This window comes from Nannobrachium achirus (assembly GCF_963921795.1).
Source record: "Nannobrachium achirus genome assembly, chromosome: 21".
NCBI classification, from domain to species: domain Eukaryota; kingdom Metazoa; phylum Chordata; class Actinopteri; order Myctophiformes; family Myctophidae; genus Nannobrachium; species Nannobrachium achirus.
The window spans coordinates 13,344,287-13,362,198 of record NC_137828.1 but is presented as its reverse complement, the minus strand read 5'-3'; the positions used below and the strand labels follow the sequence as shown (position 1 = coordinate 13,362,198).

The 17,912-nt window shown below is 42.6% G+C and overlaps 1 protein-coding gene across 1 annotated transcript in view; it reads right to left on the bottom strand.

Moving 5' to 3' along the window:
- prkdc (protein kinase, DNA-activated, catalytic subunit) overlaps nt 1–17,912 on the bottom strand; it is a 108,044-nt gene that overhangs the window by 24,169 nt on the left and 65,963 nt on the right. The window contains exons 59-71 of the mRNA XM_080752325.1: nt 16,953–17,165; nt 16,303–16,418; nt 14,957–15,088; nt 12,696–12,875; nt 11,292–11,497; nt 9,724–9,862; nt 9,065–9,253; nt 7,927–8,151; nt 7,041–7,149; nt 6,147–6,249; nt 3,050–3,218; nt 1,907–2,081; nt 291–484 (exon numbers count right to left, since the gene is read on the bottom strand). Coding sequence (XP_080608451.1) covers nt 291–484; nt 1,907–2,081; nt 3,050–3,218; nt 6,147–6,249; nt 7,041–7,149; nt 7,927–8,151; nt 9,065–9,253; nt 9,724–9,862; nt 11,292–11,497; nt 12,696–12,875; nt 14,957–15,088; nt 16,303–16,418; nt 16,953–17,165 — 2,150 coding nt within the window. The remainder of the gene's footprint in view (nt 1–290; nt 485–1,906; nt 2,082–3,049; nt 3,219–6,146; nt 6,250–7,040; nt 7,150–7,926; nt 8,152–9,064; nt 9,254–9,723; nt 9,863–11,291; nt 11,498–12,695; nt 12,876–14,956; nt 15,089–16,302; nt 16,419–16,952; nt 17,166–17,912) is intronic.

Sequence of the window (17,912 nt, the reverse complement as noted above, 5' to 3'; positions counted from 1 at the left end):
CACACACACACACACACACACACACACACACACACACACACACACACACACACACACACACACACACACACAGATGTATGGTACTGTATCCACAGGTTTCCAACGCCCCATAGTGCATTGCACAGACGTTGTACCGAGCTTCCGGCGCCGCAGCCGAGTGTGATTTACAAGCTCACCACAGGTTGCATCTGCAACGCGACGTGACCTTGTATGTCTGCTGTTAAACCGGAAGTGTGGTCCAAATAGGTCCAAATAATCTCCAGTAAACTCCCGCGGAAAGAGGTGGATACCTTTGGATTGCTACATGTTGACGAGCATCCGGCCAGCAGCAGAACCTTCTCTGCTTTCTCCCTCCCGATGGCTTCCAGGGTGGAGGGGCTCTTGCTCACCGCCGTGGCCAGAATGTCATAGGACGTCCCCAGGAGGACCTGCTGGTAGCGGAACACCTTGGACGTGGAGCGCTCACAGTCGGAGCTGACGTCCTCTGTGAGAGAGAGAGAGAGAAACGGGACTGATGTGAAAACAAACAAGAGATGGCAAAGATTCAGTGCTTCTCAACGTCAGGGGCGCGTTATTTGGAATCGCACATGAGTTCTGGGCAAACCCCGCCCAAGGAAGCTTTTGATTGGCTGAACTGGAGCTAGGGAGCGCTCCTTTTTGTTCGCTTGGACCGCGCAGAGGTGCGACCACCTAAACCTAACCCTAACCCTAACCTTAACCTCAGTAAAACTATGCCTAACCCTAACCCTAAACCTAACCTCAGTAAAACTATGCCTAACCCTAAACCTAACCCTAACCTCACTGAAACTAACGCTGGTGAGTAACTAACCTGCCGACGGACGTGAAAACAAACGGCTCCACCCAGAACTCATGTGCGATTCCAAATCAGGCGTCAATTGGGTATGGCAGGTGTATGCAGCTGCCATACCCTGGGGCCAGGGGGGGAAATAGAAGTTACTTTTAAATATAAATCCATGAATGTCTCTTTGTCTATCTGCGCTGGTTATTGTGTTCTTAAATTACAGTAAAATAACTGTAAAATGTAACAAAATGGTCACTTTAACACACTTCTCCCCATCTTGACAAAATGGTATATTCCCAGGTTTCCGCAGGTCAGCTGCACAGGTGCAAAGCATTATTGTTAATTGTGGCACATTTACTAACATGCCAAGTTTAGGTGCACTTGAACAACCGTTCCAGGCTTCCATATCCAGCCCAAGAAACCGTAGAAACGGGGGGAAACAATTGCAAAAAAAACTTTTTTTCAGACATCGTGAAAATAGCCGATTTACATGCTCACAACGCCTCGCAGCGCGAGGCGTTGTGAGCATATAGATCTGCTATTTTCACAATAGAACCATGTTATACAAAATGTAATGCCTCTTATCCATGAGGACTCCCATCTTTGCCATACCCTAGCTTTTGCTGAACTGACGCCACTGCTCAACGTGGGCACATGAAAGGATGTCATCGCAACATGATATCCGCACCGGTTTCCTGTTTATAATTTTTTTTTTCCCCAGCAGAAACGCCTCTCTATCTCCGCTCCTTCATTTGCGTTGCATGTTAAAGCGAGAGACTCGCTGTTTCAATGGCCCATAACTCGAGAACGGGTGGTCAAAATGACTCGCTTTTCCCTCCTGCGGAAGGTACATAGATCTCTGTCACTCTTTGCCAATGAATGAATGGCGGATCGAACCTACTGTGGAGATTACTACTGGATTATAATTTTTTCCTGTATGTGGGTTTTTGAAAATATAACCAAAGTAGTAAGTATTACCAAGAGTTTGCAAAAATATTATAACTACATTAGATTCATTGGAACCTTTTCTTTTCACTTTGCAACGACATTCACATTGATCCACCCTGGAATCCATCAGGGCAGTGTGCTGGGTGTGGGGCTTACCCAGCAGCGGGATGGTCTTCAGCATAGAGCTGATCTGTTCCACGGGGCCCTGGCCCAGGCCGCGCTTGTTACTGTAGCGGCTGAAACTGTGGACCCAGCATCTCAGTCGACCTCGCTGGGTTTTGGCGTCTCTGTGGAGTTCCTTCAGTAACTTGGTGGCGACAGGGAAGTTGCTCTGTAAAAGAGAGAAAACGTTCAAAAAAGGTTTGCGATGTGGGTTGAGGTTTTTTACAGCTTGGCAACAAGCTGTCAATGAACGGACGCTGCAACTGGCCGTCACTTTCTCACTTCTCAAAAGTTTTCCAGAATATTTAACCCAATTTCCAGGACTATATAACAATAATTCAGCTCAATAACAGGTCGCTTACTCCTATGTGCAATGCCTAAGGACAGGTAGTGTATATGCCAGTGGTTCTCAACCTTTTCAGGCCGTGACCCCCAAAATAATCATGTTTTAACTGGGGACCCCCCCACCCTGACGAGCACTAAGAGTAGAGGAATTTTGTATAACACGGTTCTATTGTGAAAATAGCTGATCTACATGCTCACAACGCCTCACGTTGCGAGGCGTTGTGAGCGTGTAGATCGGCTATTTTCACAAATTCTGCCTCTAATATTTGACAATTTGGCCAATGTTTAAATTGTCATTTCAGAGGCATTAACAAAATCAATAACCAAAGACAATGTATAGCTATTTTTTCCAGGACCTTCCAGGACCCTTGATCAATTCCAAAAACTTTTCCAGTACTGGAAAAATATTTTTCAAATTTCAAAATATTTCCAGGAATTTCATGACCGTGGGAACCCTGATTGGCTAAAGGCCAGCCAATGAGGGGTGGCCAATGGCTTTCCATACTCTGAACCAAGCCCTCGGAACCGCGGTAGAAAAGTGAAGCTGCCGCTTACATCGTCTGAAACCCTAGTGTGCCTGAAATAGACACAGATACACTGGTTTCCTTTATATTGGTAGCCAAGTAGTAAATTACATTACAGTTCATGTCAGTCTTGTTTACCGTTTGTCTTTAATTTTCTGTGCCACAAACAGAGGACATTTAGGTTAAACTTACACACAGTCATTCGAGCTCACAACGCATCTCATTGCAAGTAATAATTGAAAAGAACAATTGCAAAAAAGATGTGCACCTGTTTGCATGCGCTGTCGGCCATGTGTAGCTTCATGTTGAACTTGCAGTCGTTCACCAACGTGTCAAGATCTACGCCTGAGTCCTCTGACATGGAGTCCACCTCCATGCTGTCACTGGGAGCATGGTGGCCAGCAAGCTTCTCCTTGATCTTGTCCAAGAAGAAGCATCTGAAACCACACAAGAGAAAGACATGTCCAGTAATAGTGGCAAAATCTACAGACCAAGCCGTTTGTGAAGAGCATGTTATCAAATCTGTACTGTATGTACAATTTACAATTACAATTTAGTCATTTAGAACAGTGGTTCTGAACCTTTTCAGGCCATATTTTAACTGGGGACACCCACACCCTGACAGGCAAGAGTTGAGGCATTACATTTTGTACAACACACACACTTCCAGCCTCTAATATTTGACAATTTGGCCATTGTTTAATTTGTCATTTTAGAGGTATTAAAACGTCCTTAAATCGTCACTTTAGAAATGTGCAGATACTTTATGTTGGTTTGTTTACAGTTGAGTAAGAAAGCAATGTTGCACATTAAGCTAATCATCTGGGGACCCCCCAAAATAATTTGGCAACCCCCCTGGGGGTCCCGACCCACAGGTTGAGAACCGCTGATTTAGAAGACGCTCTTAATCCAGAGCGACATACAGTAAACTCTGTTAAGCCAAATCGTGTTTACACTTTTGTGTGACACTGTAGTAAGATCAAGTAGTAGGGGTGTAACGACACATTTTAACAGCGATACGATACTCATCACAATACATGGTTAACGATACGATACATGGATGATATCGGTTCATTCAAGGCGATACGATACGATTCAATTCAATGATTTAAAATCGATATAGTTAACTATTTAGTACAGAAATGAAAACTATGTAAAAAATCTATTATTATGGAAGTAAACGTTGTGATTATCTAGCAAATACATGGACATTATATTTCAACACATATGAACACCCTGACATGAACACAGAGATTACACACATTTTTCCCTCTTAAAATTGCCAAATACAAGACAAATACTTACGTTTCCATACAATCAATTATTTGCATTGCAAAACGATTAGATACCGATTACCGCATTTTAAAATGATACGATATGTTATAAAGCCAAAACGGTACCATATTTTGCTTTTGCAAACAATATAGTAGATCATTGCAAATTAACTCATCCACTGCTTATGACTAGTTTGACGAGTTATATTTATGTGTCCACTCTGCCAATGACGAGTTTGACTTAATTATTTTTGGACCCCATTAAATCTAGTAAAAACAATCGCGATTTTGCATGTTTCACCCCCATACAACCCCATATGTCAAACAGGGCAGCCATCTTGGTTTACATAACATGTAAAACATAATGGCTATTATCTCAAGAATGCCTGAACGGATTTCCAATCGTTTTTTTGTTTTGTTTGAAAGCTGTGAACAAACTGCACAAACATGGTGCATGATCTGTGCATGGGCGTGCATGATCTGTGCACTATAAATTACATGGAAGTCTATGGAGACTTCTGGCGGGGAGATCCCAAAGAAGGCATATTTAAATGGCAGTAGATGAGTCAAAATGGATTTTTTGATTCAGTTACTGTATCGTTATCAAGTAGGGTGCAAATGTTCGCTGCCTTCTCCAGGGTCAGCAGCTTGTCTGGTCCTCCCTGTGTTCAAATAAAAAGTTTGCATTGCCAGCTACAAGTTGTGCAGCTATCCTCTTTTATTGTTTAGTGCAGTGGTTCTCAACCTGTGGGTTGGGGTCCCCAACATATTTTGAGGGGTCCCCAGATGATTAACTTAACACTTATGTTGCAATGATTTTTTCTCTTCAATGTCTCGCGTTGCCATGGTTACCATAGACTTCCATGTAATTGTGCAATTGTATAAAAAGTGCACGCCCATGCCTAGATGATGCACCACGTGTGTAGATGCTGTTCACAGCTTTCAAACAAAAAAATCCGCTTGGAAATCCGTTCAGGCATTCATGATTTATGGGCCATTATGTTTTCTTCAGATGTAAACAAACATGGCTGCCATGTTTGAAAGAATGGGTTGGTATGGGGGTTAAACATGCAATTTCGCGATCGCGATCATGCCTAATACATTTCTGGAGGTCCAAAAAAAAATTTTGAAAAAAAAAAAATTGAAATTTTTTTTTTTTTTCAAAAACGGCCCAAACTCGGGAAACTCGGGGTTGGCACAGCGTTGGTATCAATACAAACTCGGGAAACTCGGGGTTGGCACCAGATGTGTTAATGTGCAACTAGGGCAGTCACAATTATTACGTAATCGTCTAATCGCCATTATTTGACATAATCGTGATTATTTTGTCATAATCGTCATAATCGTTTACATGTTGTTACATTGTTGTTACATTTTCAAACATTTTCAAAAATAGTGGAAATAGCAGATCTACAAGCTCACAACGCGCCGCGATGCGACGCGTTGTGAGCTTGTAGATCGGCTATTTCCACAATCAATGTTCTTTTTTAAGTATAAAGTTGTCAAATATATCAGTCATTTCTTTGTATGTTTAAGTTGTGTGTCATAGCCTATCTACCATGTGCAACTTCAAAGCCTACAAGCCAAACAGAAATGTAATTGTCAACAAAAACACAATTAAATCGTTAATCGCAATTATTTGAGTGACAATTAATCGTCATGTAAAATGTCAAACGTGACAGCCCTATGTGCAACATTGTTTTCTCACTCGACAGTAAACAAACCAATATAAAGTTTAAGTGTATAGAGGGTATCTGCACATTTCTAAAATGACAATTGAAGGACTTTTGAATACATCTATTGGCCAAGTATTAGAGGCAGAAATTGTGAAAATAGCTGATCTACAAGCTCACAACGCCTCGCAAGGTTGTGAGCATGTAGATCTGCTATTTTACCAATAGAACTGTGTTATACAAAATGTAATGCCTCAACTCTGAAAAGGTTGAGAACCACTGGTTTAGTGTTTGTTCCGTTGGCTGGCACCTCATAATGACCAGTGTGCTGTGCACCTCATAATGACCGGTGTGCTGTGCACCTCATAATGACCGGTGTGCTGTGCACCTTTTTGATAAACATGGTTTGACTGCTTACCTGGATGTGATAATGTCATCCCAGACGTTTAGGGGATCTACTTTAGCATCAGGGTAGCGGTCGGTCCATAATCTAATCAGACTCTTGAGAGACTTCACAGACACTGTTGGAACAAATACAAAAGAATATATATTCATGGCTTTGGCATTTTCCTGATAATTTTTTTTAAATAAATGCTGATGTATGGATCTTGGTCATTAGGGGGATTTTTTTTTCTCTGTATATGAGTATGATGAAGAGCAATGTGGGACTTATAACACATATTTTGTTTTATTTCAACCTGAATGGTAGTGTATGTTAATACAATATAACCTGTACATGTGCAGTGGTTGGATGTGGTCTCCCTACTCTTCCATTGAGAAATGTACACCCTGGTGTGGTGGGTAGGGGTGGGCGATATGGAAAAATACAATATCATGATATTTGTGCTGTATCATTGCTGTATCACGATTTTATCACGATTCTTTTTCACATTGATTTCTATGCTTGTTTTTCAAGTTACTTGACAAAAACTAGACTCTCTGGGTTTCTTTTGGGCGGTCTAAATTGAACTTTACAAGTATGTAACTCTGACAGACTCTGTCAGAGTTAAGTGGAGACCTTGACATTTTAAAGTTTGAGAACTACTGATTTAGACCAAAATGCAGGTTTAAATTGAATTCTGCAATGAATCTCTGTATTAACGATTAAACAGGATTTTTTACAAGGCTCCCCCAATTATATCACGATATATACGATACCTCTGAAAAGGCATATCGTGGAGACATTGTATCGTCTCAACGATAATTATCACCATACCGCCCACCCCTAGTGGTGGGGTAGGACACCTACTGGTTGAAAAGTAGTACTAGCTAGCCAAATATCTTCCCGGTTTGTTCCTGTTTCTGCACTCACCCTCTCCTCTGATGAACAGCAGGAAGTCCTGGATCTCCGTCAAGGCCTGCACCGACTGCAGGATCCTGAGACGACTCTGGCTCAGCAACGTATCCACGCTGGAGTAATTCTGCATCATGTGGAGATGATAAATATGAATTGAAAATAATTAGTTTATTTTTATTACAATTTTTTTTTTGTTGACTAATTTACCCATTTAGAACAGGGACACATTATTGTGTATTATTATTTTATGCTTTAACTATTGAAAAATTTTTGAAAAATCGAAAATTTGAATTTTGACCCGATTCTATAAGTGTCTTCTGAATCCTTCTAAGATTTTTTGAAAAACCTATGTTTCTATGTCAGCAATCTGGCTCGCCATCGTCAAAGAAAAGGTCCTTTTCACTTAACTGGAGCTCAGTTAGTCTGTTCTTGAGAGACTACTATGTCAGTGGTTCTCAAACCTTTTTCACGTGAAGGACCCCCAAACTGATATTTATTTGGCCACGGACCCCCATCTCAAAATATTTAGTTCCAGGGACCACCCAGAAGCAAAATTTGAGTTACAAACGTTCGCTTTGAAAATACATATATTCAAAGATTTGGACACATTTTCACGACTTTTACCAAAAATAGCAGATCTACAAGCTCGCTGCGCGGCACTCAGTGCCGCGCTGTGAGCTTGTATATCTGCTATTTTTCACTGGTTAAAGCATTCAATAATTCTAGGCCCAGTTAAAATATGATTATTTTTTGTTTTTTTTGGGGGGGGGGGGGGGGGGGGGGGGGGGTCGCGGCCTGAAAAGCTTGAGAACCACTGCTTTAACCCCCCCCCCCCCCCAAAAAAAAATGAAAAAAATAAATAAGAATCCTAAATAACTAAAAGCATTGAGAGTGCAGAGACCTGGATGAACAGCTGCATGGCGTGGTTGGCGTAGTACTTGGCGCGGTCGTAGTCCTCCTGCAGGATGTAGAGCAGGCTGAGCTCCTGGCTGTAGTGGCTCTCCAGCAGCTTCTTGCGCTCCTCCACCCGCATGGCCTTGTCCACGAAGCTGAGCAGGGCCTGGTCCCGCTCGCCCAGCTGCAGCTGCTTCAGCATGCTGCGGATCATGTGCTGCAGGTACATCTCCTGGATAGGCATGGGACCGTATGAAAATGTCACATCACGATGATTGTGACAAAAGAAATCGCGATTTACAATATTATCGCGATAATCAAGAATCCGTTATCTTGGGGTGGAACATTGGCCAAAAAATTGCAGATCTACAAACTCACAACGCGTTGCGACGCGTTGTGAGCTTGTAGATCGGCTATTTTTTGGCAAAGACATTTGATAGAGTGAAAAAAAGTATCGAGTACGTATATTATAAGTACCTTTTTACCAATTATAGAGGGTTTAAGTGGTATATGCAGCTCGGCAAATAAAAGGTGGATTGATCCCAGTGCATATAAATTAAATCTCCAAGATACGATTATCACGATAAACGATCATGTCGCTTATCGTCCCATCCCTAGTCCTGGAGGCACATGATATATTCAGGGAATATTATCAGAAATATGTCCAATCTTGGAATGAAACCCTTACCAAAAATCTGCTTCACCAATGTGTTTGTGAAGGTGTCCATAAACACATCTCACAAAGACTGAAATCCAGGGGAATCTGTGCTAGCTGCTGAAAGTTGGGGTCCCATTAACTTTACTATAGACCGATTTCCTGAGCATCATTGTAAAGTAACTTGTAAGTCTAGGAATTTATTCCAAGATGTTTTTAATATCCTCTGACTAATAGGGTACAGGGTGAAAAAAGGTGACTTTGAAAACAAAAGTTTAAGTGGAAATGTGCCAATCTGTGCCGAAAATAGCCGATCGACAAGCTCACAAGCTTGTGGATCTGCTACTGCTGCGTTTTGAGCGTACTTTCGCATTTCAAAAAATAAAAAAAGAAAGAAAAAAGAAAAATATATTGAATCCTAACAAGTAACAGTTTGGACATGTTGAGGTTTCCACCCGACAGCCACGGTACCTTGTGCACACTATAGTACCTGGTAGATGGGTTCTGACCACATGTTCTCCAGGTTGGGAGGGGAGTTGTCGTCGATGTTGACGGTGGCGCAGTACTGCAGGGACCGCCACTCCGTCAGATGGCTGTAGGCCTCCATGGCCGCCATCTCCCAGAAGTCCTTCTCAGAGTCTTTGGGCTCCTCGTCGCTCCAGTCCTCTGTGTTCAGAGCCTATAACGACACGGAGGATGTTTGCAATCTACCCTTTATTATTGAATTTTGTTTTGGGTACAAGTGTCAAATATCATGGTTGATATCCTCCATGATTAAAGCAAAATATGTCTCGCGTTGCAAGGCGTTGTGAGCATGTAGATCAGCTATTTTCACAATTTCTGCCTCTAATATTTGACAATTTGGCCAATGTTTAATATGTAATTTTAGAGGTATTAAAAAGTCCTCAAATTGTCACTTTAGAAATGTGACGATACCCTCTATACACTTAAACTTTGTTGGTTTGTTTACCATTGAGTGAGAAAACAATGTTGCACATTAAGTTAATCACCCCCAAAATAATTTGGGGGTGACGTGGCGACTGAGAACAGCTAGCTTCCACTCGACTACCATAAGTCTGTTGAACAAGGCCTGACCAACTCTTTTTTCTTTTCTCTTCATGAAAAAAAACAACGTTCTCTGTTCAATACCTCGTTGTAAAGCCGGACGGCTTCTGCAAAGTCACTGTTGGCCTCTGCTTGAAGAGCGGTCAGCGTTATCGACTTGGTCCCAATTTTTCCGCCGAAGATGCCACGCACAACATCATAGTCCTCTAATGATCTGTAAAGCCTGGAGAACAGAGGAAACACAGTGGCGTCAGTTCAGCAAAAGCTAGGGTATGGCAAAGATGGGAGTCCTCATGGAAAAGAGGCATTACATTTTGTATAACTCGGTTCTATCGTGAAAATAGCAGATCTATATGCTCACAACGCATCGCGCTGCGAGGCGTTGTGAGCATGTAGATCGGCTATTCTCATAATAGTTTTTTTTTCAGTTTTTTACACAGGTTTCTACAGTTTCGTGGGCATTAAACTGTGCAGCTGACCTGCGGAACCTGGGAATTAAGCATTTTGTCAAGATGGGGAGAATACTTGTTTGGAGAATATAATTATAATATCTTGTTAAAGTGACCATTTTGTTAAATTTAGCATTTGTAGTTATTTTAGTGTAATTTAACAACATAATAACCAGCGCAGATAGACAAAAAGACATTCATGGATTTATATTTAAAAGTAACTTTTATTCTACCCCCTGGACCCAGGGTATGGCAGCTGCATACCCCTGCCATACCCAATTGACGCCCCTGAGGAAACATACTGTATCATCGTCTCTGTCAGGTGGAAACCTCATATGTCCAAAGCTGTTACTTATCAGGATGCAAATTCAAACGTATCAGATCTGCATGCTCGAAACGTGTTGCTTAATGCTGCGTTTCGAGCTTGTGAATCTGCTATTTCTGATGCTTTTGTGTGACGCTGTAGTATAATGAAGTAGGGCATTAATTTAAAAAAAATATATGGATAAGAGGTTTCTGCCTGACAGCAAGCTGATTCATCGTCTGTTCAAAGCGGACTCTCTCTTTTCCCGGTGTTTCGCCCAGGTTGGCGTGGTTTTGAGGTTAGGTTTTAGGCATAGTTTCTGTGAGGTTAGGGTTAAGTTTAGGCATTGTTTTTATTAGTTACTTAGAACAGGGGTCTTCAACAGGGGGTCCGGGACCCCTAGGGGGTCCTTAGAGTTACTACAGGAGGCCGCCAAATCCCTGTGTGATAGGATAATTATTTTAAATTAATAACTTGAACCCTTGCATCCCTAATCCGAGGAGAACGTTAGCCAAAAATAGCAGATCTACAAGCTCTCAACGCCTCGGGCTGCGAGGCGTTGAGAGCTTGTAGATCGGCTATTTTCGGCAAATAGGTTTGGTGTAGAGGTAAAAAAGAGCAGACCAAGTTCATAGTGAAAGGTCAAGTTTTCAAAATGAAAACATGAATCCAACATAGACTGATGACAGTGCTGTCAAACAAGTCTATGAATCTATCTATGAAATCGATGAAAATCATCACCTTTATAAATGTCCCTGCTTCATCTCTCCCTCAGCTAATATAAGGGGTGAAAACGTTGAAGACCCCTGAGTTAGAATATTACACACCGTCTGGGCGCCAGACCAGAGAGAGTCCCTCCCCCCCTCCCCCAAAGCTCAAAGACAACGCAACATGCATACTTTGCGAGATGGATCCACTTCTCCGTCTCCGGGGGGACGTCCCTGCGTCCTCGAGCCCGCTTGGTGGGAGGCTCCTCCTGGCAGGCGTGCAGCAGGCCCTCCTCCAGGAGCAGGATGCCTGAGGGCTGCTGGAGGCTGGCCAGGCAGCTGGAGCTGATGGCGGCCGGCTGCAGCTGGAGCAGGTCTTTATGCTGGTAGCTCATGTCCTAGCAGGGTTCCCACACATCTTTACCAATTCATTTCCAAAACGTTTCCAGAATATTTAACCCGATTTCCAGGACTATATAACAATAATTCAGCTCAATAACGAGTCGCTTACTCCTATGCGCAATGCCCAAAGACAGGCAGTGTATGCCAGTGGTTCTTAACCTTTTCAGGCCGTGACCCCCGAAATAATCATATTTGAACTGGGGACCCCCCACCCTGACGAGCACTAAGAGTAGAGGAATTTTGTATAACACAGTTTTATTGTGAACATAGCCGATCTACATGCTCACAAGCATGTAGGTCTGCTATTCTCACAATTTCTGCTTCTAATATTTGACAATTTGGCCAATGTTTAATTTGTCATTTCAGAGGTATTAACAAAATCAATAACCAAAGACAATGCATAGCTATTTTTTCCAGGACCTTCCAGGACCCTTGATCAATTCCCAAACTTTTCCAGTCCTGGAAAAAGATTTTTCTAATTTCTAAATATTTCCAGGAATCTCATGACCGTGGGAACCCTGTAGGAAAACACAACAACCAGCAGCTCTTTATGCTGGTAGCTCATGTCCTAAGGCAGGGGCTTTCAAACTTTTTTGACTCAGGGCACCCTTGCAAATAACGTTTTCATCCACGGCACCCCTGAATAACACTGTTAACTTTTTTAGAAATGTACATCATATTATGCAACGTAAATATGCACATCTTTACACATGAGATACGGTAGGCAATGTCACAGAGAAATATCAGAAAATAACGTTATACTTGACGTTTATCCACTTGAAGCCCAGTATACCTTTTCTGGGGGGAAGGTTCACCAAAAATAGTCGATCTACAAGCTCTACGAGCTTCTTAGTGAAAGAAAATACCGTACATCGAAAAAAAAAAGAAAGAAGAAAGAAGTACTTGATTACATTTACTCTGAGCCTCCAAAAATAAGGTAAAAGTTTGGGCACTTAGGGATTCTTGGTCGCATCGTGGGCACCCATTCACCCAAGCATGTTAACTACTTTTGCTGGGGACCCCTGGTCCTTGAGAGGAACGAGGGGGTCCCCGGGGAACAAGCCGCAACTAGACTCGTTGTGAGCTGAATGCTAAATAGTTTTTTTTTTGTAACATTTCCATGTGCCGCTACAATAAATACTACTGCAAAACTTGACAACTTGATTGGAAAGTGTTCTTTGGTATGATTCCAACCTGCACACAGGCCACAAAGGGGGGGAAACAGATGGTGCTCTTGTTGAGGAATGTGTTCATGTCACCCAGGAGCTCCGTCTTCATCCTCTGGCTCTCTCCGGCTTCTCGCTGACCCTCTGACTCCCGTAAGATGCCAGCAAACAAGGAGCTGAACAACTGCTTGGCTAGGATAGCGTCTCTCTGGGAAAGGAGGGGGAGGGAGTTCAATTACCACACATTAAAATGATGTCACCGTGCAAGAAAAAGGGGCCTCAAGCTGTTTGCTGGTTCTTTGGAAGTGTGGTGGGAATTGCTATTTCGATTCCAAACGGCGTTTTTATTCTATACACTTTTTGAGCGGTGCTAACCGCTCCTACGTCTGACTTTATGTGTTGGTCCCTTACTCCCTATGTCCCTTCTCGTGATGCGCGGGTCAGGTTTTTCCATAACCCGCTCCGCCCGCTGCCCGCCACAGAACCTAACCCGCCCCGCAGAACAATATACAAATCGAGGACTCGGCCCGCCCCGCGGTGAAAAAAAAAGATGATAATCAACACCACAATAGCTCATCTTTGTATAACGCTCTTCTAAGTACCCAAAGTCGCTTTGCATAAAGGTCTACAGTAGCAAAATATTGCCACGGGCTAAATAAACAAGCATGTTGTTCCAAATAGGATTCTTTGTTGCAGTAGAGAGAGGGACACTGGAGCAGCTCAGACGGTTCTAGCCTTTTTATTCAGGTGCCAGTATAACAGGATTGACTAACGTTTCGATGCTAGTGCATCTTCGTCAGAGGATTCTTTGTTGTTATTTGACAGCAAAAAGTGTTCATTCTCTCTAAATCGGGGGCATCGTCGGGGCATGAATGGCATTTCAAGTTTGTTTTCCCGCTTTTATGGCAATCATATTTATACAGCGCCTCGCACTTCAAAACAGACTGCAAAAGACGGACAATATGAAATCCTGTTGGTTATTGATTAACTCATATGCTGCCATTTAACAATACCTTCGTACTCTTTAACTGCCATTCGTCTCCATAGACTTCCATGTAATTCATAGTGCACGGATCATGCACACCCATGCCTAGATAATGCACCACGTGTGTCCACATTGCTCACAGCTTTCAAACAAAAAAATCCGAATGGAAATCCGTTCAGGCATTCATGAGATAGCAGCCATTATGTTTTACACTGTTGTGAGCTTGGAGGTCTGCTACCTGAGTTGTATGGGGGTTGTATGGGGGTTAAACAAGCAATTTCGCGATCGCTATCATGCCTACTAACGTTTTTGGGGTCCAAAAAAAAAAATTTGAAAAAAAAAAATTTGAAATTTTTTTTTTTTTTTTTTTTTTTTTTTTTTTTTATTCACGGGATTCACGGGCGTGGCAGGGTGGTACAACGGGATTTTTAAGGGATTCACGTTTTTGGCAGTTAATGAGTTAACCACCAGGTTCGAGAGATGGGGGCGACTCAAGGCGAGTGTGGTTCATTCAGTCAAAATCCGTCTCACTTGCATTTCAAATTGTATCCTTTTATTCGCGATAAGCTCAAACCGCGTCTCCTTGCACCACGTTCCAAGCTCGCAGATCTGCTACTTTTGATGCTTTTGTGTGACACTGTAGTGTGGCTGAAGATCAGCTAATATGGAGATAAGAGGTTTCTGCCCGACAGCGACGATATGCTGTACATATCCCCAAGCACCAGAGTTGGTGACCACTGACTTAAATGACCTGGTTATTAGCTAAGATACATAGGACACAGTTTTCCCACTAAGACCTGGAACGCATCAGTCAAGTCCTTAGACTTGAACTGCTTTAAACATTATTTTATGCTTTAGCTATTGAAAAATAGCAGATATATACAAGCTCGGCGCTCTGAGCTTGTAGATCTGCTATTTTGGAAGAAATCGTGACAATTTGTGCAAGTCTTTGAATATATTGGCCAGCTTCTCTAAATGTGTTCTAAATCCTTCTATGTTTTGTTTTTTTGTCCCTTTTTTGGGTCATCAGTGGTTCTCAAACATTTTCATGTCAAGGACCCCCAAAATTATATGTATTTGGCAACAGACCCCCATCTCAAATATGTATCAGTATCAATGTATCAGGGACCCCCCCGGAAGAAAATATTTGAATTACAAATTACAAATTACAAAGATAGATTCAAAGATTTGCAAAAAAAAAAAAAATCAAAAATAGCAGATCTGCTATTCTGCTATTTTTTTAATATGGTTACAATCCAAAGTGACACAGGTCCTAAAGGTTGATAGTAGCTGCCAGGGCTAACCTGGGCCAGGGCCTGTAGCGGGGCGATGAGGCTGCTGTGAGGGATCTGGACGTCTGGGAAGTCTCCCACTCGGTAGCTGCGGTACAGAGTGACCTGAGCCTCCCTCCGCAACCTCTGGTCGGCTTTGGCTTCCTGTGGGGGGGACACAGCCAAACCAATGCTAGGTTTACACAGTGGCACGCGTGGGGAAATCTCGCTCTGTCGACGGGTCATTCTTTCGACTAACAGCGTCGGGCAGGTTAGCTACTCAACCGCGTCACAGTTACTGAGGTTAGGGTTAGCCATAGAGGTTAACATTTACCCGCGTGTGGGCAGGTTAGATTTTCACCAGGTTAACATTCACCTGCGCCGAAAGAATGGACCGTCGAACAGATGCTATGTTGCAATATCGACACGCTCCCGTGGCACGTTGGGTTGAGTATAGGTTAGGGGTCGACGTATTTCAGCCCAAGGAAAGTAAACTTGACATTTCACTCTGTATTTGGTCTGCTCTTTTTTTTTTATCTCTACAACAAACCTCTTTGCCAAAAATAGCAGATCTACAAGCTCGGATTACCTTGCGCTACGAGGCATTGTGAGCTTGTAGATCTGCTATCTTTTGGCAAAAGTTCTCCCCAGAATAGGGATGCTATGGTTGAAGTGGTTCATGTAAAAAAAAACTACAGTATATATCCTATCACAAAAATATTTGGCGACCCCCCTGTGGTAACCCGAGACGAGAGGTTCCAGACCCCCTGTTGAAGACCCCTGGTATACAGTAGGTTGTAACTTAAAGGTATATTCAGTGATTGTATTTAATTCAAATAAAAATATAATTGCTGACCATATAAGGACTTCCACCATGGCCTGTGTTACGAGCATAGCTAGATTCGGTTTTCAGAGGTGGCCAGCCAGTCCTCGACCAATCAGGGTAGAGTATGGCACTATGGCCGTAGTTATGTTATGATGTTGAGTTATGACGGTCAAAATAAAAGTTTTGAGAAGCACAGTCGCTCTGAATTAAGAACGTCTGCTAAATGCCTAGATTGTAAACTACTGAACTCATAAAATGCCACAGTCTGGTAGTAAATCAGTATCATACATATCCTGAAGCTGGAGACGTAGGCCTACCGATATTCAGTGATTGGGTCTAATGATAAAAACGAGAACATTATAATGGTGTGAACAATCTATAAAAAACTAAACATTTCCACGCTGTAAGGCCAGTAAGGGACAAGATGACCCCCGGCCACTTTCATTATCACTGAATACACCTTTAACACTCGAACCCGTCATTCCAACATTTCAGAGCGTGAACTGTTTTCTCAGTGTGGTTAAATCAGGACAGCGAATCGTTCCCTGAATACCTTTGTCTGTTTCTGTTTGGCGAGCTCTTTCCGAGCAAAGCTCATGCTGACTTTCTCCTGGTCCTTGAGGAACCGGCGCCTTAAACGCAGGATGTCCAAACGTCGCTCACTCTCGGCTGATGGGAGACACAAAAAGGTAGCGCATACGTAGTTAAATGACAAATTACAAAGGTTTGTAATGTCTGAAGAAATATCAACACCAATGACTTTAACATGTAGTGTTGTTAGTAGGAATAAACACAGAAGCAAAACATGTTAAATATCCAATGCAAAAAAAACATCGAAATTAGTCTTTCCTAGTTTAAAAGGGTATAAGATACAGAATAAGATGCTGTATGCATAAAAGGGATAAAAACAACAAACTGCCTCTAAGAAAACGGATCGACAAATAATACGAACATTTGCCCAACAGACAGTACGTCACATTGCGAGACAGGAAGTGGACTAAGAAAGGGGAGGAGCCAAACTGAGTTGCTGTCTCTAAACAAAAAAGGAGGCGGTGCCCCAGAGGCAAAACAGACTAAAATCGTATATTTAGTCGACTAAAACTAGACTAAAACTCCCAGATAAGTGACATTTTGTTCAAAAGACCATGACTAAACTAAATTGTCTGTCAAAATGAACACACTGCTCTTCTCAGAGAAACCTACCTCTACTGCGACTGTCGCCCTCGTCTGTAGGCGCAGCGAGGCGCCTGGTGCCAAAGCCTTCTCCCGTGGGCCTCCTGCTGGCCATGGCCTGCCTCTGCGCCTTCTTACTATCAAACACCAGCAGAGAGGAGACGGACTCGGAGGAGGCTACCGTGTACTCCGCCAGGGTGTCCACACTGCTCCCCGTCAGCCAGTTGTACGCAGAACGTCGACCTGGGAGGGAAAAGTTCAATGTATAAAAGACCGGGAACGTATTTGTGTCGCGTAACCACTTTAACCATTATTTTTCTAATACTATTCAAAAATGAGAGCTTGTTGTAGATCTGCTATTTTTGGAAAAATCCTGAAAATCTTTGAAGGGATTCTGTTAGGGATCTCGATATATGGGCATAGAAGGGATTGTATCCCAGATGATGCAATGTTAGGAGGACCACACTAACAGAATCAATATGGCCAAGACAGATGGCTTTTCGCCCTTAGGCGTCTTACTGGTACTAGTTACTATAGTTTGGTTTGTTTGGTCCATATTTGGACTTCAGCCTCATCTCCTGTGTGGAGAAAAAAGCAGTTTCAAAAACTGTTGGGTGACAAGTTTTCCTCCAATCAGGATAGAGTGGGGCCTTCCTCCAATCATGGTAGAGTGCTATTGGAGCAAGCGTTCTGACTGGTATTGTGGCGGTAGTCAGGGACATGCTGGGCCCCTGATTCAGCCTGGGAAAAAGAGTAGGAGAGGCCCTCATTGCGTGCTATAGAGAGAAATCTCTCTCTATAGCCTATAGTGCTGCTGCTACTCAAAGATTTGTGACAAAGTGACAAGCCAGTGGGCCAATTACATGAGTTATATTTCGTCGTTGTCGGGTGGAAACCTTGTATGTCCAAAACCGTTTGTTTTGTATTTATCATTTTAAAAATGATTTAAACTAGTGAAAACAGACGATTTACAAGCACACAATGCCTCGC